Here is a 24,949-nt window from a genome sequence, read left to right as displayed (position 1 = left end):
GGAAAATGGACTTGTGCTAGCCATTTAAAAAGTCTAATATTTATAAATCTTAGCAAGTGGAGGGTTTGTTTAAGGTGCCTTTGTCCTTCCAACTGGGTACTCTTCTCTCTCTCTGGACATACAGCACTCTCAGACCACTTTTTGTATTAATCCCTGGAAATTAAAAAAAAAAAAAAAAGCCTATCTTTAGTGGAGAGTTTCTCGTTACTCTTAACTTACTGAACTTCTGGTGAGGCCTCACTAGGAAGGATTTTAATAGCTAAAAAGTCTTAATCCAAATAAATGATGTTCCTAGAACAACAAGAATGATGTTCCTTTGAATGGCACAAAGTAGACATTCAATAAATACTTGCTGAATACATTAATGAATTATAGAATTTTGGTCAAATTAATTTAAATATTAATTTTGAAAGCCAAAATTGTTTCTTTTTTGTTATACTTTCTTCTATTTAGTCTGTATATAAAGTTTACCTGAGGATGACCAAAGTAAACTCTTAGTTTGATTAGGGCTTAGATGGTACCAAATAAAAGGCACACATTATCAAAACCAAAAAGCCAGTCACCACTAAAGATCAAGTTAGTTAACTTTAGAACGGCTTCACCATTTTCTGAGAATCTCTTGGGTTTAATTCATAAATTGCATGTTTCTTCCAGAGTCTATATTTAGCTCTGTTTCTCTTTAGGAAATATTACACTTCTTAAGAATGTAATTGAATGTGACATCTTAAAGATTTAGTAGTTCTCTAGGGCTCCTTGATTCTTTCTCCTTTATGTGCAAATTAAATGTTATATATTAATCACAAAAACCATCTTAGAACTCGGAGGGAAGTAACTAAATATTATTAACCCTATTTAACATTCTGAGCATTCAGTAAACATTTAATAATGAGCCCTTTGCTGATTCATTGTCCATATTGCTTTTGGTTTATCCTGTCAACTTGCATGGAGAAACATGACAAGAAGTAACTTTTTAAAAGTCATAAATGGGCTGGGCATGGTGGCTCATGCCTGTAATCCCAGCACTTTGGGAGGTCGAGGCAGGCAGATCACCTGAGGTCAGGAGTTCAAGACTGGCCTGACCAATATCTTGAAACCCCGTCTGTACTAAAAATACAAAAATCAGCTGGGCGTGGTGGCGGGCCCCTGTAGTCCCAGCTACTTGGGAGGTTGAGACAGGAGATGCGCTTGAACCCGGGCAGCAGAGGTTGCAGTGAGCCGAGATCTCGCCACTGCACTCCAACCTGGGCAACAGAGCAAGACACTGTCTCAAAAAAAAAAAAAAAAGTCATAAATGTACTTACTTTGATAACTTTTTTTTATTTCTCTTCATTCTTCCTTTTGAACAATGAGTCCCATGAAACTATATTTTCCTTTTCACTTTGCTACCAGAAAGCTCAAGAACAAATTCACTGCTTAAATTAACTACAGCAACTTAATAGGATCTTGTAGATTATGTATGGACATCCTCTTTTTAAATTTTTAGCTGTGACTTCATATTCTGATTCATATTTCCTTGGTTTTGTGTTTTTTAATTTCTATTTTGTTCTTTCATTATGTGTATTTTTTGCAAGATACCTCAAACCTTTGTGAGATTTAGAGTATTAACAAAGAGAGCAGATGAGATTAGTGAGTTCCAGAGTGCTTCAAAGACTTATCCAAAAGATGAATTGCTTTTTGAAAGAAATTCCATTATCACTTTGATTGGATATGGTTTTTATAGCATCATTAATATTGCTTAGTCATTCATATAAGCAGAGACTTTTATTTTTATACTGTTTAACATTTCTAAGTTTGATTTCAGAGTGGCCCTGTTCAGAAACTTGATTCCATATGGCAATTCAAACAATTTTGAGCCACACCAGAATTTGGCAATTACATTTAGTACTATTACTTTTGCTAAGATATTTTTGAGAGCATATGTTAAATCCACTGAAGCTTTGATTCTTTTTCACAAAATTTTGAAAGGCTAAAATAGTAAAATGTCAGAAATGAAACTAGGCTCATTACCTTTTGAGTTATTTAGGCAGGAAAATTCCATGGAGAAAATACATAAGGATAAGCCTACACAGAGTTTAAAGCTAAATTTTAAAAGAACTTACAATAGCTTGAATTTATTTGTTTTTGATTTATAAACTGGCTTAATCATCATTCATTTCAAACACTAGTGCTAGAAGAATTTTGTCTATGTGTGGTGTGTAAACATTTCTGAATAATTATTTCACATCACTTTGAGAGGTAGCAATGATTTCAGATAAAATATCCCTCTAAATCTTGCCTTTTTTGGCCTAATATAGTATTTATTTTATTTGACACAGATAATGCTTAGGAAATAATTCCAGGGCTTGGATTTGAATCATGCTCAATAAGTTTGATAGGTAGAAGTGAAACCCTTAGCTGGCAAGCAAGGTCAGTTAGCCATCTGATATTTACTCCCCAGTGTGACTTGGTCTCTTCTACATGCTGTCAGGTACAAAATAAAAGATACATTTTAGAAAATTGTTTCTTAGTGGGAAATGTCAATCAATATGGAGTGAAAGCCTTAAAACTGAGTTAAAAACTTTACCAATTGCATACAGAGATGTTCAGGGGATATATGACTGAGAAAAAGGCTAGGAACATGCATAATGTACAAAAGATTTCTATGTGTGTGAATTTCAGAATATGCAAAGATTTTAGGACTTATCCTTTGTGACTGCCAAGAAATTAAATAAGTGGTGCTAATGCTAACGAATTAAGCTGAAGGCCTGTCTTGAGAAATAAAAGTCTGAACTGTTGTAGAGAAATCCTATAGGGAGGAAGATCAATGATGCAGCACTGCTGGAGGGAGGGCTGAGATGAGGCAGAGTGCATAGGTGTAGGGATTCGCTTTAACAAGGAACGGAAGGAACTGGGAGAGGCAGAACAACTTTGATTGGACAAGAATAGTGGATGATAGAGCTTATCAGCAATCAAATCACTATTTTTCATTGAAGTCATATGCCGTGGCAGATAAGGGAAGAACACAGTCACCCAGAGGTATTGAGGGTTTGTTGAAATGATAACTACCAACGAGTGACAAAACGATTGAAGTGCAGTAGATAAAACATGTCGGCAGATCAGCAGTTAAAGATTTAACCAAAGTCCAAGAACCTACGTTTCTTTCTTACATTAAACTTGTTTCCTATGGTGGTGTTGATAGCATTGACCGATTTTCTTAAACAAAGCAAAACAAAATCTGTGTCTATAACCAAAACGTCTTATTCATTCATCAGCTTTCCAAGTCAAATAATTCTAAATTCCAAGTGAGTAGCATTTTCCTGTTGCTTAAGTCGGTGCTATACTTACTCTCTGGTCTTCAGGACTCAGCTCAGACATCAGCATTTCTGTATTGTATGTGCTCCATTCCCAACTCCGGTTGATGAAATACTCCAACATGGAAGCAGTTCTTAAAATCTGATTCATGACCTTTGTCATCCTGAGATAACCATCAGATAGGAGTAAATATCAGCGCACCACAGATAGCTGCTTCCCTGTCAGTCTACAGGGATGTATGAGAAATTATTTTTAAGAAAATACAAAAATTATCCCTGTCTTTTTCTCCCATTCCTTATTAAAATTCTTATTCTTTTTTCTCCTTCCACATTAACTCGCTGTTCATTCAACAGAAAAAGAAAAGGGCTGAATCTAAAGGAGCTTGTTCTGTTAGGCATTTAATACTACCACACTCCTTTTCTAACGCCTATTTCTCAAGAATAGGAAACTTATTTTTAAAGTGAGCCAACTATTCAGCTTGAATGACATACTGTTTGTTTTTTTGAATTCTGATGTAGACAATTAGAAAACCTTCTCATCTTTCTTTTTGAGGCAGGGTCTTACTCTGTCACCCAGGCTGGAGTGCAGTGGGGCCCAGCTAATTTTTTATGTATTTTGTAGATAGGGTTTTGCCATGTTGCCCAGGTTGGTCTTGAACTCCTGAACTCAAGGGAACCAACTGCCCTGGCCTCCCAAAGTGTTGGGATTACAGGCATGAGCCACGGCGCCTGGCTTTATTTCTCATCTTTATTGTACGTTCTTGTATTTATAAAAATTGATAGAATCTGAGGTCTTAGTATATAAGTTTTGGGCAGAAGTGTTTGACTATATCAGTGTTTGGTGAATCAAAAGCAGTTGTCAATCATAGTGGAGATTTAAAAAGAAAAAAAAAAAACTTCTTGTTGATAACCTATTCTGTGTTAGGCATGGTCCCGATACTTTTACTAAGTATTCTCTCTGCTAATTTTGATACCATCTTTGTTAGGTAAGTCTGCAGTTTTACAAATGAGCTAACATGAGCTTAAGATAAAGTGTCAACGTCAAATTCCAACCCAGTTTTAACTGACCTCAAAAAACCTGAGCTGTGTAATCTCACTACCTCGTGTCCCATTACACAAGATGAACCACACTATCCAATCTTGTGGTCAGGACTTGGACCAGATCTTCTTTGTGCACCTCCCAACTTTATAACAATTTTCAAAAAACTGTCATATACAATCTTACTTGATCCTAACAATATGGCTGTGAGATAGTCAGGATTTATATTATATATCTCCATTTTACAGAGAGATTATGCTCAAGGTCCCATAGCTAATGCCCCACCTAGGTCTTTTAGCTACAAATCACTTTTGGCCTGTAAAGCGCTTGATTTTTAGTTAACCCAGTCTTGCTAGTAGTGATTACTATAGTTGGCTCAGTAATTATGATGCTGTTGTGGGGATTTGCTTTTAATTTTGGTCAAAGTTAATGCCCATGTACTAATGACTCATGAGATATTTCTCTTACTGTATCATAGGAGATTTCTTAGGCATGAGATAGACATCATTGTGCCTGATATAAGCACCATAATAGGGTTCCACTTTACTATCACTATCTAAATCTTTAGCCATTCTCCAACTCTGATGCAATTGATGTGATTTCAATACACTTATTTTAATTTTTAAAAATAATGGTTGGTCATGATATCATTGGATGTACAGAACTATATCAACCTAATGATATATTTTAGAAAAAATACTTGTATTACTCTCAGATAGAGAAGGTCTTTATTGTTTGTATGAGACAGGGTCTCGCTTTGTTGCCCAGGCTGGAGTGCAGTGGCTCAGTCATGACTCACTTTAGCCTCGACCTCCTGGGTTCAAGCAATCTTCTGCCTCAGACTCCTGAGTAGCTGGGACTATAGGCACGCGCCACCATGCCTGGACAACGTTTTTAAATTTTATTCTTGTAGTGATGGGGTCTCGCTATGTTGCCTAGTCTGGTCTTGAAGTCCTGGGCTTAAGTGATCCTCCTTCCTCAACCTCCCAAATTGCTGGGGTTACAGGTGTGAGCCACCACACCCAGCCAAGAAGGTCTCCTTAATACACAAAATGCAAAAGCTATAAAGGAAAACAATGATTCATTTTACCACATAAAAATTTAAAATATCTTTTAGGGATTATTATATTCTAAGCACTCATATTAAACTCTATAAAATAGATTATGATTACTATGCCCATTTTATAGAAGAGGAAGTTAGGATTTAGAGAGATGAAGTAATTTAGACTCTTATGGCTAAGTTGGTGAAGCCAGGATTTAAATCCTATAAATCTGACTCCAAACTCCATGTTCCTAAGCCCTGCATTATGTGTATCTTCACTCATATTACAAAAAGCTTTATAGTCAAAGCTAAAACGAAACAGACCTGGAAAAAATATATGAAATACGTATTCAGACACACATGTTCCCATATATTAATAAGGACAACCTAATAGGAAAATAGGGAGCAGAAGCAGGCAACCCACAGAGGAGAAAACTTAAATGTCCAATAAACAAATGAAAGTCCAGTCCCTCCAGCAATCAGGAATGCAAATCAAAAAAACAAAAAGATGTCATTGCTTATGAGTTTGACAATTCAGAAGTTGATTTTTACAAAGTATTAATGAGGGTAAGAAATACTGTTTTGTACCCCTCGCCCAGGCACGGTGGCTCATGCCTGTAATCCCGGCACTTTGCGAGGCCGAGGCGGGTGGATTGCTTGAGGTCAGGAGTTCGAGACCAGCCTGGCCAAGATGGTGAAACCCCATCTCTGCTAAAAATACAAAAATTAGCCAGGCACGGTGGCGGGCACCTGTAATCCCAGCTACTCGGGAGGCTGAGGCAGGAGAATCGCTTGAACCCAGGAGGCAGAAGTTGCAGTGAGCCGAGACTGCGCCACTGCACTCTAGCCTGGGTGACAGAGCAAGACTCCATCTCAAAAAAAAAAAAAAAAAAAAAAAAAAAAAGCCAGTTTTGTAGCCCTCATACACTGTTGTGGTAGTGCCAACCGACATTCTTCCTTTAGGGAGGGTCATCTGGCACTAGTCACAAAATCCACATTCCCTTTAATCCAGCAATCTCCCTCCTCAGCATCCTCTCCTGGCACAGGCACATTCTAGAAAGAGGCATGCACACTGATATCCATTGCCTTGTTTGCAGTAGGAAAAAAAAAAAAAAGGCAACACTGGGCAGGATGACTTAGATTTTCATGGAAAATTAGTGGAAAAAGTTGTAAAATACATACAATTGATTTATATACACACATACCCCCCTACTGCAAAGCAAACCATATATGTCCATATATGGATGTAAAAGCGTAGAAGAGTATACACAAACACACCTGGAGAAGGAAGGGGTCTAGAAGGATTTCAACTTTTTCTGCCATGAAGATTATTGCTAAAATACATACCACACAACAAACCAACCCATTTCCCACAAATATTCCTGTTTGACTTCTCACAAGATACATACAGATTTGTTTTGTGTCTCTTCCTTCTGTGTTTCTCTTTTTTCCTAACTGAACTTTGTTCTTTATGCAGGCTCTCTTCCAATCCTGACATATTTTAAAACCTTTAGCATTTCTGCTTACAATATTTGGGTTTTCTTCTTTTCCTAGCTTTATTGAATGAGCCCCATACAAATATTTTCCCCATAATCACAATGTTTGCTTTTCACCTTGCTCAAGAACTGAGTTCAGAGCTCCAAATGAGGTCTCTAACAATTTACATTCACTCTACATTGGCTAAGTTTTAGCCATTTGCACTGCTAATAAAGAAGACAAACACGCTGAAGAAGACTTCCTCCCTTAGGGGCTAGCACAGAAGGCAGTACTGTTCGTGCTTCTGATTCTTGATCTCAAGAATTGCCTTAGGCAATTATAATAATGATGACTGACACAATAGTATCTGAGCGAGACAGATAAAGGCTATGTCCTATGTCACACAGCTAGGTGGTGACAGCTGCCTTAGCATCAGCACACTGTGTTCTCTCTAATTTCTTCACTCATCTCTAGGTGGCAGTAAATCTGGTTCCGAATACTGACTTTGAGACTCAGCTTTCTCCACATCCTTCCTGTCACTTTCTTTGACACTAATTCAGATTCTTTCCTTAGCTTCTGTTTCCCCTTTTGTAAAATTGGGATGATGAGGATCTCTTCTTGGGTAACTGTGACAATGAAAATGGGATCATCATACATCAGCCTTAGTCCCACGAGTGCCACAGTAAACTCTAAGTGAGGTTGTCATCATTATTGTAGATTTAAGATTATCTACCTATTCAGAAAACCCTAGTGACAGAGTCTCAGTTGCTTTTCTTTTTGCATGAATGATTACTTGCTGAATTCATCAAGCTCTTTAACATTTACCTTCCTTTATTGTGCTGGAACATTTTTAATGTCTTTTGTGACTTCTCTCTATGACTGCTTTGTTTGTTGAAAACTTATACAGGTCGAGTATCTTTTATCTGAAATGCTTGGGCCAGAAGTGTTTTGGGTTTTGATTGTTTTCAGATTTGGGGATATTTGCATATATGTAATGAGATATCTTGGGGATGGGACCCATGTCTAAACACAAAATTCATTTCTGTTTCATACATACTTAGCCATATACACATAGCCTGAAGGTAATCTTGTGTAATATTTTAAATAATTTATGCATGAAACAGTTTTGAACGTTTTTTTGACTGTGACCCATCACATGAGGTACGGTGTGTGGAATTTTCCACTTGTGGCATCCTGTCAGCACTCAAAACGTTTTGGATTTTGGAGAATTTCAGATTTCAGATGTTCAGATTAGGTGTGTGCAATCTGTGTATATGGGTAAGATTCAGTTGTCTCCTTTAATCTTCTGCTGAAGGAAGCACTGAAGATTTTGGGGCAGTGACACTTTCAAAGCCATTGACTCAGCTTCTCACCTGGGCTTCCTTCCCGTGAGCCGCAGATAGCAGTCATAGATGATGGCAGGGGCCCGGTGGCTGACCGCATTCCAGTACTGGGATGTGAAGTTGTTGCTGGTAAAATTAGCATATGGTCTCCTGAAAGCTCTCTCTAATGGGATTTTTTCAAAGGTTGCCAAGACTTGGACTCCTGGGGAAAAAAGAAAGTAAGTGCTAGAGGAGAAGAGGAGAATATAAGTCCATCATAGTAGAAAGCATTTGTAATGGGGTCAAAACAATAAAGACAAAGGATTTGTTGTGTAGAGTCAAGAATCAATTTCTGAAAACAATATAAAGATTTTTGTGCTGGGCAAGTGGTTATCTGCAAACTGAAACAGTGTGAATAGGTTAATAATTGAACTCTTTATCTGAAACATTTACTGTAAAACAAATTATTGGGGAAACACTTGTCAATACAAGGAGATACTGTTCAGAAAAACGTGAATCTGCATTTAATTCTAAGGTTATCTAGTCTATTCTGAAAGCCCCAAGACAGAGGCTAGAGACCTTATTTCCCTGGCTGGACCATTACTTTCAGAACCATTTAGAAAGTTTCTTAACATTTTATTTCACTCTTTAGTAAAGGTTTAAGTAAAAGATTCTAAAGATTCTCAAGGCAAGATTTCTTTGTGTTAGTTTACTTCGAATACTTCCCTGGGAATATGTTAGACTCAATTGTCCACTCTGGTATCCAGGGTTTTATTCATACTAGTATTTTTCTTTTTATATGATTACTTAGATTAAGCTTAAGAACTTTTTATGTACGTTTGTGAATTCAGTAGTTCTTTCCAAAAGATATTCTTTGAATTCAATTTTATTTAATGTATGTAGGTTTTTTTTCAAAGCATATGCCTACGCTCATTATTCAATTATGATGACATCAGTTATTATGGTAATATGACTATTGCCCTCCTTAAAAAAATACCAGCTGAAATCGATCTGAAAATATAAATCCTATACAAAGAAGAGTCTCCAGAATCAATTGGTTCATAGGCATTTGTTAAAACATGTGTGGCATTATTAAAACATTTGGTTCTGTGCATAACTGAAAATTATGCACAAGTTGATAGCATAAGAGATTCTGATCTCAACACTGACATTCTGATGTATATATCCATATACCTGGTCAACATTTCCATCTGGATGTGTAATAGACATTCACATCTAACAGCTCTAAAATTGGCCTCCTGATACTCCGACTACCAACCACCCCCTTCCCAATACATACACAAACTTGCTTCTTCACTAATCTACTTCTAACCAAATGGTAATTCATTTTTTTTAGCAGTTCAGCCAAAAACTTTGGGGTCATCCTTGATTCTTTTACAACCCACACACAATTTAACAAAATCTATCAGCTCTCTGTTTGAAAAATACCCAGAATCATAATTTCCACTTGCTGTGTCTCTGATCCAAACCACTACTGTAGCCTGGAGTGTTGCAGTACTGTCCTAAGTGGTCTCTGCCACTACCCTTGTACTCCTACAGTCTGACTTCCATGGCGCAGCCAGAGTGATTCTCGTAAAATGTAACTCAGAGTCTATTACAGATAGTTCTCCATTCAGAGCCCTTCAGTGGAATCTCATCTCATTTAGAGTCACAGCCATGGTCTGGAAGGCCTTGCACTCTCTGTATCTTCACTCTCTCTGCCCACCACTCTGACTTTATCTCCTACCATTCTCCCTCTCAGTGCTTCCGCTGCAGCCATACTGGCCTGCTTGCTGTCCTTGAATAGGATTAAAGAGCTGGAGCACTTATTGTTTCTTCAACTTGGGTATTTCCTCCACATGTCCCTCCGATTTGCCCCCTCACTTCTTTCAGGTCTCTGCTAAGATGACACCTTATCAGACAGACTTTCCTTGGCCATCACATATAAAACAGCAGCCTTCACACATCACTATTTACTTCTTTAGTCGGTTTTATTTTTCTGCAATCTCTCAACCATCTCTGATGTATATTTCTCTTTTCTAAGATTTAAGTACCATAACAAAATTTTGTCTATTTTGTTTCAACCTATATAGTACCTTGAAAGTGGTTGGCAGGTAATCGGTGCCCAATAAATATTTTTTGACTAAATGAATGAATAACTATATCAGCAACATACAATTACTTTCCATTTCCTAAATCTATACCAATCCTTCCTTTAGTCATTACAAATACATTTATTTGGCATTTAACACTTGCCAGGCATTGTGGTAAGTGCTGAGGTAAAAAACATTAATAATACATATGATATATTCCCTGTCTTTAAGGAATTGGCAATCTAGTGGGAGATGTAGACAATTTATGATTACAATATGTTGCCTGAGTATTCTGCTAGAGATCAGTACAATATGCTCTGGAGGAAGACAAAAGAAGCCTCTAGCTCTGTCTGTGTGCCAGGAAGGGGAGGGGTGAGGCTGGGTTAGGAATGGCTTTCTGAGAAAGCTGTCCAAATGGTAATAGCAAGCATTTACTGAAATGTTCACCGTTCTAATCACTGTGCTAAGCACTTTTTCTCATTAAATCCTCCCAAGAGCTCCCTGGAATAGAATGATTATTATTCTCATTGACAGATTTAAAAAAAAAAAAAAAAAAAAAGATCTACGAGGAGAAACTGAGTGACGTTTTCAAGTTCACACAACTAGTAAGTAGTGGAGTCTACCAAATGGTAGGAACCATACCAGCATATAACGTCTATGTGGGCATGGATTTCTGTTTAGTGATATATCCTTAGCCCAAGAATAGTGCCTATTTAATGAATACTGGAGTGAATGAATGAGCTATGATTTGAATCCAAGTCTATTAGATCTTAAAGCCCAAGACTTTTAACCATTAAGCTACTGTCTTTCTGATCTGAAGTACAAACAGAAACTCATGCACATGTAGAAAGTCTAATTTGGTAATTGAAAACTGCACTTCTGCATCCTCATAGGTCAAAGAAGAATTTAAATGAAAAATGCTTAATGCTTAGAGAGTAATGATAACATCAACATCATACAACTACATGTGTGGGATACAGCCAAAGTGGCATTTGAGCGAAATATAAAGCCATAAATGTATGTATTAGAAAAGCTGAATATTCATGAGCTGTATTTCTAAATTAAAGAGAAGAAAGAGGCCGGGCGCGGTGGCTCACGCCTGTAATCCCTGCACTTAAGGAGGCAGAGGCGGGCAGATCACGAGGTCAGATCAAGACCATCCTGGTTAACACGGTGAAACCCCGTCTCTATGAAAAATACAAAAAAAAAAAAAAAACTAGCCAGGCTTGGTGGCGGGCGCCTGTAGTCCCAGCTACTCGCGAGGCTGAGGCAGGAGAATGGCGTGAACCCGGGAGGCGGAGCTTGGAGTGAGCTGAGATTACGCCATCGCACTCCAGCCTGGGCGACAGAGCGAGACTCCGTCTCAAAAAAAAAAGAAGAAAGAAATAATCAAAGAAGGCCGGGCGCAGTGACTCACGCCTGTAATCCCAGCACTTTGGGAGGCCGAGATGGGCGGATCACGAGGTCAGGAGATCGAGACCATCCTGGCTAAACCGATGAAACCCCGTCTCTACTAAAAAATACAAAAAAACTACCCGGGCGCGGTGGCGGGCGCCTGTAGTCCCAGCCACTCTACTCGGGAGGCTGAGGCAGGAGAATGGCGTAAACCCGGGAGGCGGAGCTTACAGTGAGCTGAGATCTGGCCACAGCACTCCAGCCTGGGTGACAGAGCGAGACTCCATCTCAAAAAAAAAAAAAAAAAAAGAAATAATCAAAGAAAACAGGAGGAAGGGGAAAACAGAGATAAGGCAATAATATATCAATATGTATCAATGCAGTAGAAAACGAAGCAACATAATAAAGAATCAATAAAGCCAGAAGAAGTTGGTTCTTTGAAAAAAAGAAATAATAAACCCTTTGGAGAAGACATATAAATGTTATGAATTAAAAGAGAAACATAATTACAGATACAGTTTAGGACAAAAAAATGATATAATATGAAAAATTTTATGTGAATACGTTTTAAAACAGACAAATTCTTAGAAAAAGAGACAAATATAATTTACTAAAACTGATTCCAGTAGAAACTGAAAGCTTGCAAAATTCTTTAACTATTGAGGCAATAAAAAATCCTCTCACAACAAAATTACAAATCCAGATAATTTATAGGTAATTTTACCAAGTTTCCAAGGAATAGATTGTTCCAATATTTACACAAACACTTTCAGAGGATAGAAAACAACAAGGGAAATATATTATCAGCAAACTGAATTAAACAATATATAAAAGATAACATGCTGTGACCTACTTGGGTTTATCCTAAAAATGGCAGGATAGTTTAAAATTTGAAGAGTCTCAAGAATCACCGGTTCATAGACATTTATTAAAAGATATGTGGCATTATTAAAACATTTGGTTCTGTGCATAACCAGAAGTTATGCACAGGTTGATAGCATAAGAGATTCTGATATCCCATGTTCACCGACCCAGCTGTCTATCACTCCTTGTAATGTCACCTGAGGCTATGTATGTTGAACCTCCTGTGGCATGGCTACTGCTCCTAGTAGGAAGCATTTTGATCCCTCCTAAGAACCCTGATAGGAAACACAAACGAATTTAATTTGAATGCAACATCCAGTTAATTAGTAATAGCTTTCAGAACTGCTGTATTACATGGGAATCTAGAATAGAGCCTTGGCACAGGGAGAAACAATGTTGTATCAGCCAACAATGTTTGCTATAGGTTTAAGAGGAGTAGAGAAAAATACATGCATGCCAGGTATTTTTCATTCTTGGAAAAGCATTTTTCAATTCAAAGCCTATTATAAAATGAGCCACAGTGTCTAGCTGCCCTACAATAGAACTCTCAGTGCAGCACCATGGCTTACCACCGGAATGTGTAGAGGTAGTGTTACCTACATAACAGGGAAAGAAACTGTGCATTAGTAGGCACTAGGAAATCCTACAGAATAGCCAAACTCCCTACTTTAACTTTCTACCATCATTAGATGTTTAAGTTGTACTCAACTCTATTTCCATAGTTTTATACATTGAACAGATCCAGTCCTTTACATTCAGACAAATCAATCATTTGTATAGTACAGGGTTTATCTGTTTCACCAAGCATGAAGAATCATCTAGATGCTTATTAAAAATATAGTTTCCTCAGCACCACCCAAGACCGTGGTCCCAAGGGTTCAAGGAATCTGGGTGTTGTTTTTATTTCTCCCATAGTGATTCCCATTCTCTTTTACAAATCGCTAGTGGAGTGGTTATTGCACACCTGAGAGGCAAGCTGCATAAATTAATGATGAGTATTACGGCTCAATAACAAAGGAATAACATCACCTGACTTTTCTAAATCTCATTGGTCATTGATCACGTTGCATTCTCAGTGACATATCAAGAAGGGAAGGGGTGTGTGTAGGAGCCACTGCTCCAGCAGGGAGGATTATTTCAGTATTTTATCACTGACATTCTTTGTAACTGCCAACTTTTGCTTTGTTTCATCGTTTTTAAAATCTTTATAGCCAGTGGACCCCTTACTGCTTACAATCATGCACACGTTGCCACTGACTCCTTTCTTTGGTAACCACAGTACATTCTAGTTAACTACCACACATTTACAATATCTCATTATTTTGTGTCTTTACTTACTTTTTGTCTTTCTCCCCATATAGCCTCTAAGCTCCATGACACACTTTGTCAATTTTTTCTCTATGCCAGATGCTAGTCATTATAGACTTACATGGCTAAAGCACTTACCCATTTTGTGCCAATTGCAGGGATTGAGGTTACCAGATGTACTGTGGTAGACTAATGTTGACTTAGGTCTGGAAAATGAAATAAAAATTAGATAAGTACAACAAAATGGAAAGCTAATGAAAGAAAAATAAGGAAAAATAATATTTAGACAGATTGGTTTCAGTAATTCATCTGATTAAGGCAACCTATGAAAGGCTTCCATCGTTCATTCTTTCTCTGGGTTAACAAGCAAAATGGAAGAAGACTAGGAAAAGCGTGTGTGTGTGTGTGTGTGTGTGTGTGAAAGAGATGTTAAATAGGAGTGACATACTATGGAGCACATATGTGTGAGTTCACATAAGAAAAATTTAATTCTGTTTACCATTCACTAACAGACCCAAATATATGAATAACCTATTTTTTTTCCTTTGCACCAGGAAGCTTCCCCCACACACCATGACTGAACTTTTGGCATTTACCAGAGTTTAATTAAAAAATATATTCTCTCATTTCATCAATTTCTATCTCCTTTGCCCTAAAAGAGAAAGCTGAATTTTAGACTACCGAATAGAAAGAAAAGCCTTTTGGTTATCAAGAATTTTACAGTTAAGTGATTTAAAGGTTTTATTACTGTATGAGTAGCCAAGTACTAAACTGTATTTATAAAACAACTCAATGCACATATGATGGCATATTAGGAACTCCATAAAATATTGAAATACACACTTTCACACATCTGGGGTCTTGTACAATGAAATGTCTATATTTGGAAAATGGGCCTAATATATTCACTCTGCCCCTCTTGAAATCTTTGAAAGCCCACTTGAGCATCCACACCTGTGAACTGCAGTATACCATCCTACAGCTAGCATGAGATTGACGACGGTATCAACTGGAATTAAGTCTGCCACTGCCTTTGGAGTAGCTTTTAAGGCCCGAAGAAATCCTTTCCCAGCCTGCATAGGAAAAAGAACATAAAATGTTAATCCAGGTCTTAAATAATAGCTGGGGCTCAAGTATGTATCATCAAACTGATTATACTAGTGCAGTACGTGAAAACAGCTAACACTGATCCACTGCTTACCAGGTTCTTATGCTAAGTCTGACTTCCTCAGTCTATCCTACCTTCCCAGCCAAGCGCATCTCCAGCATTTCCATGAACTACTAGTGTTCCTCACGTTCCTTTAGGGAATAAAATTCCTCGAATTTGTGAGAGGTTAATAAACTCAATTAACAAACACCAAGAATAAACTTTTACATCTTAACAATTCATAAAACATGTTAAGAATTAAGGTTATACAAATTTCCCATTAACTTTCCCATTAATATTTGTTTACCATTTCCTTGATGATTTTGTTTTCTGGCTAGGGTTTATTAGCTTACAAGCAATAGTAGGCACTAAAAGTTTAAGAAACATTTATTTGAAAAACATTAATTGGTGAAATTCCACCATTAATAAAACAAAACTTTTTTTTTTGGCTTGGAAAAATTGTCTTATTATTTACTTTTTATTCAGCATCTTAGTTCACCTCACAGATCACTGATGTTACATAGATGCAAGAATTAGGAATTATTCATGTCAATAATTTGTTGAGTTTATGAAATTGATTCTTTGTGCTTTGCATGTTTCCAACATTGATTTGCAATGATTAGCACTTTCTTATGTTACTCAGTTCTGTTGTCTTATAACTAGCTCCCCTTCTTTCGAACATAAGAAACCAATTTAGAACATTTTAGAAAATGTAAATAAATATGCAGCTTTGCATATAATGAAACCCGCTTTGGGATCATGTTAAAATAATGATGTTCTAAGTCACTAAACGTTCACCCCAACTGAACTTTTGTAGAAGAAAGAGTTGAAGGCAGATGGGGAACAGAAAGAAAAGGGCTGCTTGAAAAATCAGACATCGGAAGGAGGATCTTTGTCACTGTTATAATTCACTGTCTCATATTCATATTGCAATTCATGTTGAACCTAGTTCTGGGAGGAACAGAGACAGAGTCTGAAGCGCAGTCTAAATCCCTAATAAGACTTAAACGCATTTAGATCACTGATTTCCTATTCATTGTATAAAACAGTGAAGTGGGGTTTAGACCCTAAATGCTTCAGTGTGAGCTGTGAAGTCCCACAGCTTGGCTGGATCAATCTGGACTTCGGGGAGATGCGCACTGAGGGCTGCTTACCTAGAGGAGCCACGTTTCTCCTGGTAAGAGATTATTGAAAAGGTGTTGCCTATATTCATGGATTTTTGTATTTGAAAAATTTGCTGCAATTGGTAGTTCTCTTTCTTGTATTCATTAAGAATTATTGATGTATATCTCTTTTCTACACACACACATAAACTCTTACATGTGTTTTATAATCAAGAATTTAATAATCTTTGAAGATTTTTTACCGCATCCTCAATTCACTGCACTAATTCATGTGATTATAAATGGCAAAAAGGAGGAAATACCCCCATCTTGTGGTAACTAAAGAAAAGTCCTGATGCTCAAAGACTTCAAAAATAAAACTCCTAAATAGTAACTGATAGCTCATTACCTGTTTTTCTTATAAAAAATTCTCAAAGAATAAAATAATTTCATCCTGCCTCTATATTACAATTAGAACAATTAAAATAATGTGCCTCAATTGTTAGTAAAGTAGCATTTATATTTTTGGATCAATGAAGCTAAGTCAGCACTAAGAATTTTGTTACTATTCCTCTACTACATTTCAGGGAGTTATTTCTTCATTGTTGTACATACCGCAATAATTAGTCCATTAGGTCCATTTATATTATCAACCCAACCCTAAAAGAAAGAAGATTTCTGTTGGTTACACATTTCAGAAAATTGTTTTATCTTTGGAACATCTGCAGTCTAATCTTAATAAATGTCAAACAAGAGCACTGAGATCCCAGCCAATAGAACTATCTAATTCAGTATTATTTAGATCTCAAAAGATAAAAGCAAATCACTGGCCATTTTCTGTACTTTATTTGACTGTGCAAAAATTAGAATTTTGCCAGGATTGTTTTTCTTAGCAGGAGCCATGAATGGTTTTCTGGTGTTTTATGACCTCTTACGGACCTTGTCCTTATATCATGATCTGCTAAGCAATTCACCAACCATCCTTCTCCACCTTAGTCCTGATTTCAGCCTCCTTAGGAGAACACTGAACACATGATTTGTGTTAATGGCCCATTTCTTGACATTTTTTACCAGCTATAGAGTCCATGACAGATATATATACGTGTGTGTGTGTGTGTGTTTCTGTATGTGTACTGACTTGCTTAAAGATGTTACAGAGAAGATTAAGTTTAAGAGCAGCTAGAGGGAAATGTGTTTTTAAGTTTGTTTCTTAAGACCTAAGCCATTCAGCTGACCTTATTATGTCTCTTTACATTACAGTATAAAAGTCAAATGTGTGTGTATAATGGGAGAGGAGAGAGAAGAGAGGAGAAGATGAAGGGATTAATATTTGTTGAGCCTTTTAGTAGGGACCAGGCTTTTACTTGAGACTGAGCACTCCTCATACATTGTCTCATTGAATCAACTCTCCAAAGTAGTATCTGTCCTGTTTTATGGAAGGGACAACTCAAAAACATTGCATTACCAGTAAGTAGTAGAGCTGGAATTTACCCCAAAGCTTCAGAGATTTGCTTTGAAGAAGATGATGTAATTCAAAGTACTTTCAAAAGGTCATGGCAGTATGTTGAGGTTTAAAAAAATTAGTATTCCTAAACTGAGATCCTTCTGTGAGCTTTGAAACTCTTGTTTACCCTGGCAGTTACAATACTACCAATTTGGCCACCAAGGACATTCTGGTATGCTTAAACTATAGTAAGAAAGCCAAGATATGAAACCATCACCCATGGGAATTTTGAGACTAGAGTAATTAGAAGCTAATTTAAGCTCTCTATCCAACTCTAGGACAGTCAAGGTAACTGCCAGAGGAGCCACATGCTGGAAAACAAAGTGGAATTTTGCCCTAGTTCATATTCGATTGGCTGCACTTAGCTATAAATCCTGAGGAGGAGAAGAAGAAAGACATCAGAAAGTAATTGGGTTAGAAGAACCTTAGTTTGGAAGCAAAACACGGAATCCAGGTGAGTGGGCTTACTGGGAAAGGCTCCTGCCAAGTTGCTCCCACAATGGAGGGCCTTATGATGGCAATGTTCAGGTTCCTGCTCTCTTGCTGCACCACCATTTCTCCCAAGGCCTTGGTGTAGGTGTAAATATTGGGCCAATCTCTGATCAGCTTGGGTGCAATCTCTTCAATAATAGCATCGTCTAACCACCTAAAAGGTAGTCAGAATAAAGAGAATTCTAGTAACGTATGTTAGACAATAAACCAAAAGGAAAATGTGAGACACAATCAAACAAAACTTCCATCTTTTGGCCTCGGTTCTGGAATTCAGAACAGTCACATGATACCAAGGTTGAGTGTGTACCTGTTCAAAGCATGCACGAGCCCTTTGCTCTCCACTGCTAAGCCCAATCTTATCCTATGCCCTCCCATCCAAACAGATAGGTACATAGGTAGGTAGGCAGGCAGGCAGGTAGGTAGATAGACTGATAGAATCAATGGCAATACTACTTTATTATGAATAATAGTATAGGGCTATTAGTACTACTTTATTAGTACCACTTTAGCTCTACTGCTACTTTATCAGTATTGATTACTACTTTATTTTAGTAGTACTAAAATAGAGGTTTAGTAGTACTATATTAGAGGTTATTTTTACTTCCTCTCCAGCAAGCTCATAAGTACATTCATTGAACACATATTTGAGTCCCAGTCATTCTCCCAGTAGTGTGCTGAATGCTGTGTTCAGGGCGTTAGAGGCTCTCATCCAAGGTGCTTCAGTGGCAGCCCTACTCAGTGTTGTCTGATAAAAATCCGATGTAGTAATCCTGAAGCCTTTAGCTTTAAATTTTAAAAATTTCACTGAATGCAAATCAAATCAAAGCGACTACTTTTGGCAGACTTACAATCTGTTTTAGCAAACCTATGTAATGCATTTTTGAAGATCTGTTTAAAGTCTATGCTAATAACTTGATAATTATCTCCAGAGATTTCCAGTAAATTCTGAAGTCTGTCAAGTGGAGTGATTATAGTGCTCTGAAATAGCTTCAAAATCACGATTATTGACTACTCCTATTTACAAGATAATGTGTATCATGAATAACAAAGTTACATAGTATCAGCCTAATCTTTCTTAAAAATATGTCAGAACCACTTGATAACCCCAAAGTCTATCTACACCTCTCTAAGAAAGCAACAAAAGTATTGTCAATTATATATGTAACATTCTTCTAGTTAACAGATCTATGAGGTTAAATTATTGATATAATATAGCTTTTTAAAAATTAAGCTGCCGAAATATGCTAGTGTGATTTTTCTAATCAATGTGGTACATTTATTTCCACAGAACTATACTATTTTGATTGTAGAAAATCTTCAGTTACCACTTGGCTGACATGACAAATTTTTGAGCAACTACGATGTACATGATGTTAAGACTTATTCAGAATCACAACTTTCCATTTTAATGCCTCATTTGATCCTGAGTTAGAACATGGGCATTGACTATAATGTTTCCATTTTTCTTGCTTTGCTTCTATTAGTGCTGAGTGTGTTCTGGATACTCAAATATCTTTTCATTTAAATTGAATAGAGAAAGATTGAGGGGTTCTAGAATTAAAAACAACTTCAACTACATAGAAATATCTAGGGTATTTTAATTATAGGGTCACCTGGGGGCTGGGAAAGAATACAGGATGATGCAGACACCTCTCCATCTTAACAATAATCCTACCACTATCTCATTTCATACAGTGGATTGACTGACCTGGGACCATTTTCTCTCACCTGCAAAAATATGCAGTTTAAGAAAACCAGGTCTTGAGGGAACAGAGCTTAATTTCAATAAGGCTATGAAGAAAAAAATCCTAGAAAACATCAGAGCCCAAAAATGTGCTGGGAATGTATGTCACATGACCAGTACCAGCTGCTGTAATTAATGCTGGGGTACATGGAAAGGATAATACTTGGGGGATAGGGGCCTTATAAAGCTTGGTGAGTTTGCTTGTCTTAGAAAATTTTGGTTTTGTAGATGTCTGACAGCACGCATGCAAGAAATTTTAATATTCTATAGATGACTTGCCTCTGCTACTCTCAGCTACACCTGTACTCCACTGTTTTATCATCTCATTCCAATTGTACTTGTGAAAATGGCAATAATTATGCTCATTCTAAATTCTCATGAGGATAAACAGGAATATAAATTATCTCGTTCCAACTGTACTTGTGAAAATGGCAATAATTATACTCATTCTAAATTATCATGAGGGTAAACAGGAATATTCACAACTGCATTTAAGCTCTTTGCTAAAACAAAATGAGCCAATAAACCTAAGGCATTGTTATTTTTTAATAAAACAACCAGTGAGCATACATCTTTGTCGGTAATAGTTTTAAAATGTCATTTCTGGCCAAGTGCGGTGACTCGAACCTGTAATCCCAGCACTTTGGGAGGCCGAGGAAGAAGGATCATTTGAGTCCAGAAGTTTGAGACCAGCCTGGGCAACATAATAACACCCTGCCTCTACAAAAAAGTTTTAAAAAATTAGTGGGGCATGGTGGCGTGCACCTGTAGTTCCAGCTACTCAGGAGGCTGAGGGAAGAGGATTGCTTGAGCTTGGGAGTTGGAGGCTCCAATGAGCCATAATTGTGCCACCATACTCCAGCCTGGGTGACAGAGACCCTGTCTGAAAATAAATAAATAAATAAAACAAATAAAAATAAAATATCATTTATAATACATCTAGACCATCTGCAGCTCATCCAGCCACTTCCTAGGTTCAGAGGAGATTAGTGTAATAAACATGCACATCCACTGGTTGGGCCAAGCCATTCTTAGGACTTAAACAGTCAGTTCAGGGTTGCTGCTGTTGTTTGTTCTCAATTTGTTTTTAAAACAGTAAATAAGTTAGCATAGATAAAAAACACTACATAAACCAAAATGCATGTCTGAAATTAATCTAAATGTCCTCCAGTATACTCAAGAAGATGTTTTGAACCCATGGGTCTCAAATTCTAACCTTGAATTGCTTCAGAAGAAGCATAAAGTCATTTAAAATTTCAGAAAGCAGTATGTATATGTCTATGTGTGTTCACATATACACACATACACAATTTCTTCTAAAGATTACTATCAATTTTGGATTCAAACTTATTGAAGCAACATGATTATATCATTAATAGTTTAATTATTTATGTATTTACTGAATGAAATACCAAGAGGCATATGTATTTCCCCTCCCCTAATCCCCTCAATTTTCTTATGCAAGAAGTGGGCAAGCCTTGTAGCTTATCAGGAAATCTGTTAGAGAGTAAGAAGTGGACACACTGCCTTATGATAACGTTTGCTCTCTCTTTCTCCAGGCTAGATTACGTCATTCTCTTGATTGTTGTAGTTATCAAGTTGTATTTGCTTATGTGTCTTACTCCCCACTGGACAGTGAGTCCAGAAGAGCAGGGATGATAATTTTTATCGCAGGTCTAATCACCTTTCTGCCCCCAGGAGCCAGCTGCCTTATTCAGTAAATGGATGCTCTTCCACATGATAATCTTGATTGGCCAATTTCTGTACTATATGAAGTTTTGGGAAGCAGAGATAGACAATGATAAGGGAGAGTAGATGAACTCAAAAGAAGACAAGGTTGTAGAGAGAATGTGGGAAAGGAAGGAAGGGGGTATCTTTGTAGAGCAGGAAACAAAATTGGAAGTAAAGTGTCCAGTGGCAGTGGTGAAAAGTGTTGACCAACCTCGGTTTGGTGAAGGTCAACTTAAACTTTCCAGTGGGAAGCAGGGTATTTCTGAGCATAATGCTTATGGAGAATTGGCCTCTGTATTTCCCTCAAGACTTTTACAGAGCACCTAGCCTGGCTCAAACATGAGCCAGATGCTGAATGCCCTGACAACGGCCTGCCATTGTGAAAATTACTCAGTTTGGTTAAGAAACAATTTAATCTTATTCTGGTTTGTAATTTAAAGCCTGCTAATATCAAAGTACACAGAATTTTCATTTTTATTTAGCTACTTAAATATTTTGAAGCTGTGCCGTCCTGAAATTAAAAGCACAAGTGCTAGAATCAGCTTTCACCATTCCCCTAGAAGAGATCAGCTTTTTTAGTGTTAACAACGTGTCTATAGCACGAAGGCAGAAAAGACTGCTTTCCAACATCTGACCACCTTTCATATCTCCCAGAGGGCTGTGATAAGGGCCATTGCTGCTGGCTGTGGGGGCCTCCATTCCCCTGCCTCTCACACCTGCACCCTCAGTGCACATGCCGCCTCTCCTTTCTTACATGGCAGATTAGCTGTGTCTTCTGGTGACCGTGTAGCCTCAGAAGTGTGGTTTTTAGTAGGTACAGATCTACTAGGAACTTTTAATTAAAACTTCTAAGAACTGAAAGACAACAGGAGGCGAGGAGAGCAGGAGAAAGAGGGAACATAGAGATAAAGAAGATAAATGGTCCTTATTTCAAATGAAGACTGCTCAGTGAAAAAGTTCCTTAAGGCCCTCTTTCCCAAACTTGCCTGCTCATAAATATGAATTACACAGGACCCCTGGGAAAAATCCAGATTCCTGGGTGCCATTTTAGAATCACTAAATACATCTGCAGAGTTAAGAGTCTGATAATCTGTATTTTCAACATGCCCTGGAAATTCCAACAGTCAGGCAAATCAGGGAATCACTAATTTAAAAGAAGTCCACTCCATAAACTGAAGTCATTGAGATTTGAATATATCAGGATTAGCTCTCAAAAACGCATTGCTTCTTGGAGTAAAATTTCAACAGAATTGAATTTTAAAAGAATTAAATCCCTGGTACTAGAAATGCAAAACATGACAAGTATGTATGTTCTAATTGGAGTTAATTTGATAGGTGCAACCCCATATGCAAAGCAGTAGCCATGTCCTACTGTTTTTTTATTTCCCAAAACATGGAGGTGTTTTTTGTATCTGTTGCCGTGTGTCTTCCATACCACTCCTCTCTGGTAATGAGTCTCGCTTCCTCTGTCTACTCCCTATGCTAATCCACTGCCTCCCCCGACCTCTGGCCATATTAATATTCCTGAAGCCCACTTTCATTGGCACTTTTCCATGATGAAAACAAATGAACAAACAACCCAGAATTATACACAAAAATGCATGCACACACATGGCCCTCCTTCAATAGATCTCCACTGCCTAGAGAATTAAATACAATTCCTCTGCATAGTATGCAAAATCTCCACAGTATGGCCCAGCCTACCTCTCCAGTTTGATCTCTAACTGCTTCCCTACACGTAACACGTGTGCTGCCAAGATGGACTTCTGGCTGTGTCCCAAACACGCGTGGCTTTCCCAGCTCCAGCTGCCCTGCCAGGCACGTGTGCACATCTCACCTATCCACACTCTTCCACTCCTCCAAGTCATAGGCCTCCCTCCACTCCACCAGTTTCCCCACCACCACACCACACTTGTATAATTCTGCCCTGTTCTGTTTGTCTTGGATATGAGCTCTTTGGAACATAGTCTATATCTTAAGAAAGCACCATTTTTTTTTTTTTTTTTTTTTTTTTTTTTAGACAGAGTCTCGCTCTGTCGCCCAGGCTGGAGTGCAGTGGCCGGATCTCGGCTCACCGCAAGCTACGCCTGCCAGGTTCAAGCCATTCTCCTGCCTCAGCCTCCTGAGTAGCTGGGACTACGCCGGCTAATTTTTTGTATTTTTAGTAGAGACGAGGTTTCACTGCGTTAGCCAGGATGATCTCGATCTCCTGACCTCGTGATCTGCCCGCCTCGGCCTCCCAAAGTGCTGGGATTACAGGTGTGAGCCACCGTGCCCGGCCAGAAAGCACCTTTTAATCTCTACCACTGCCAAGTATGTGAGTAGACTGGAAAGACCGTGGGCTTCAGAATCAAGTGGCCATGGATAAAAACTGTGTCTGAGAGACTTTCAAGGAGTTACTTAGCCTTTCTGAGCTTTTTGCTCCGTGATGAGTATAGCAGTGATAGTAATATCAACCCTACAATATTACATTATGGAATTAAATGTCGGTGAAAGTGTCTTGCTCATTGCTCAGTAATGATTCATGTCCCCCCTTCCCTTCTTAATTCAGATTTATTTACATATGTTCAATAGAGCCATAAATATTTGTGATTCCGTTTTTCTAGTACCTGGTTCTAGTTATTTCAGGTTTTTATACAGGCACAAAAGCCCTTTTCTTCTACACTGGTTTCCCTAAGAGGAGTTACCTTGACCTAAAAAATAAGGAAAGCACCAACCATAAAACCCTGCCTTTCTTGGTCAGTTAGGTGCATTTTAAAAAATAAACATTCTACATAAGCTGTTATTCTGGAAAACTGGAATTTCACTGGCAATCCCTGATCCATTTATGCACACCAACTAGGCAGAAGCTGGTAATATGAAGGTAGAGCTGAGTCAGAATCAGAATTGGTGACTGGGATGAGCGGCGGAAGACAACTACAGATACAAGAACCAGGAAAATGAACTGCTTAACACTGATTAACGGCCATGCTTGTCACACTCATTAAAAGCATTAACTCCTGATTTAAGTTATTTTTAAAATATATTTATGCTAATGTGCTAAAGTTTTTGTACTAACAAAATCAAATTTCATCTTTCTGGAATATTTCAGGGCCAAGGTAATGCTAAAAGTTTTTAGATAGGGGCTAAAGAAAGGGAGCTCAGGCCTGACAGTCTCGGGATACAGGATGAATGGAAAATGGGGGGAGCTGAATGAGCAGAGACTGCAAAGGTTTGGACCAGGGTGTAAGCATGGGGTTCAAGTTCACAGTCCCATTATTAACAACCCTGAGCAGTACCACTGCTGCCCAAGCAATCAGGAAAGCTCCGGGCCAAAAATGCAAATCCTTCTTTATTTCCCAGACCTGGAATTCCCATTCAACTGATTTTCTGGAAAAATAAAGTTTCATTTTACATCGT

At 37.9% G+C, this 24,949-nt stretch overlaps 1 protein-coding gene across 2 annotated transcripts in view; it reads right to left on the bottom strand.

Moving 5' to 3' along the window:
• FAR2 (fatty acyl-CoA reductase 2) overlaps positions 1-24,949 on the bottom strand; it is a 192,312-nt gene that overhangs the window by 4,197 nt on the left and 163,166 nt on the right. For both annotated transcript variants that reach the window (XM_037990227.2, XM_037990226.2), the window contains exons 5-10: positions 18,052-18,229; positions 16,695-16,739; positions 14,784-14,902; positions 13,968-14,035; positions 8,221-8,392; positions 3,325-3,454 (exon numbers count right to left, since the gene is read on the bottom strand). In XM_037990227.2, coding sequence (XP_037846155.1) covers positions 3,325-3,454; positions 8,221-8,392; positions 13,968-14,035; positions 14,784-14,902; positions 16,695-16,739; positions 18,052-18,229 — 712 coding nt within the window. The remainder of the gene's footprint in view (positions 1-3,324; positions 3,455-8,220; positions 8,393-13,967; positions 14,036-14,783; positions 14,903-16,694; positions 16,740-18,051; positions 18,230-24,949) is intronic.

The sequence above is a fragment of the Chlorocebus sabaeus genome, chromosome 11, assembly GCF_047675955.1.
Source record: "Chlorocebus sabaeus isolate Y175 chromosome 11, mChlSab1.0.hap1, whole genome shotgun sequence".
In the NCBI taxonomy this organism is placed as follows: domain Eukaryota; kingdom Metazoa; phylum Chordata; class Mammalia; order Primates; family Cercopithecidae; genus Chlorocebus; species Chlorocebus sabaeus.
This window is presented reverse-complemented; position numbering and strand designations above follow the sequence as displayed.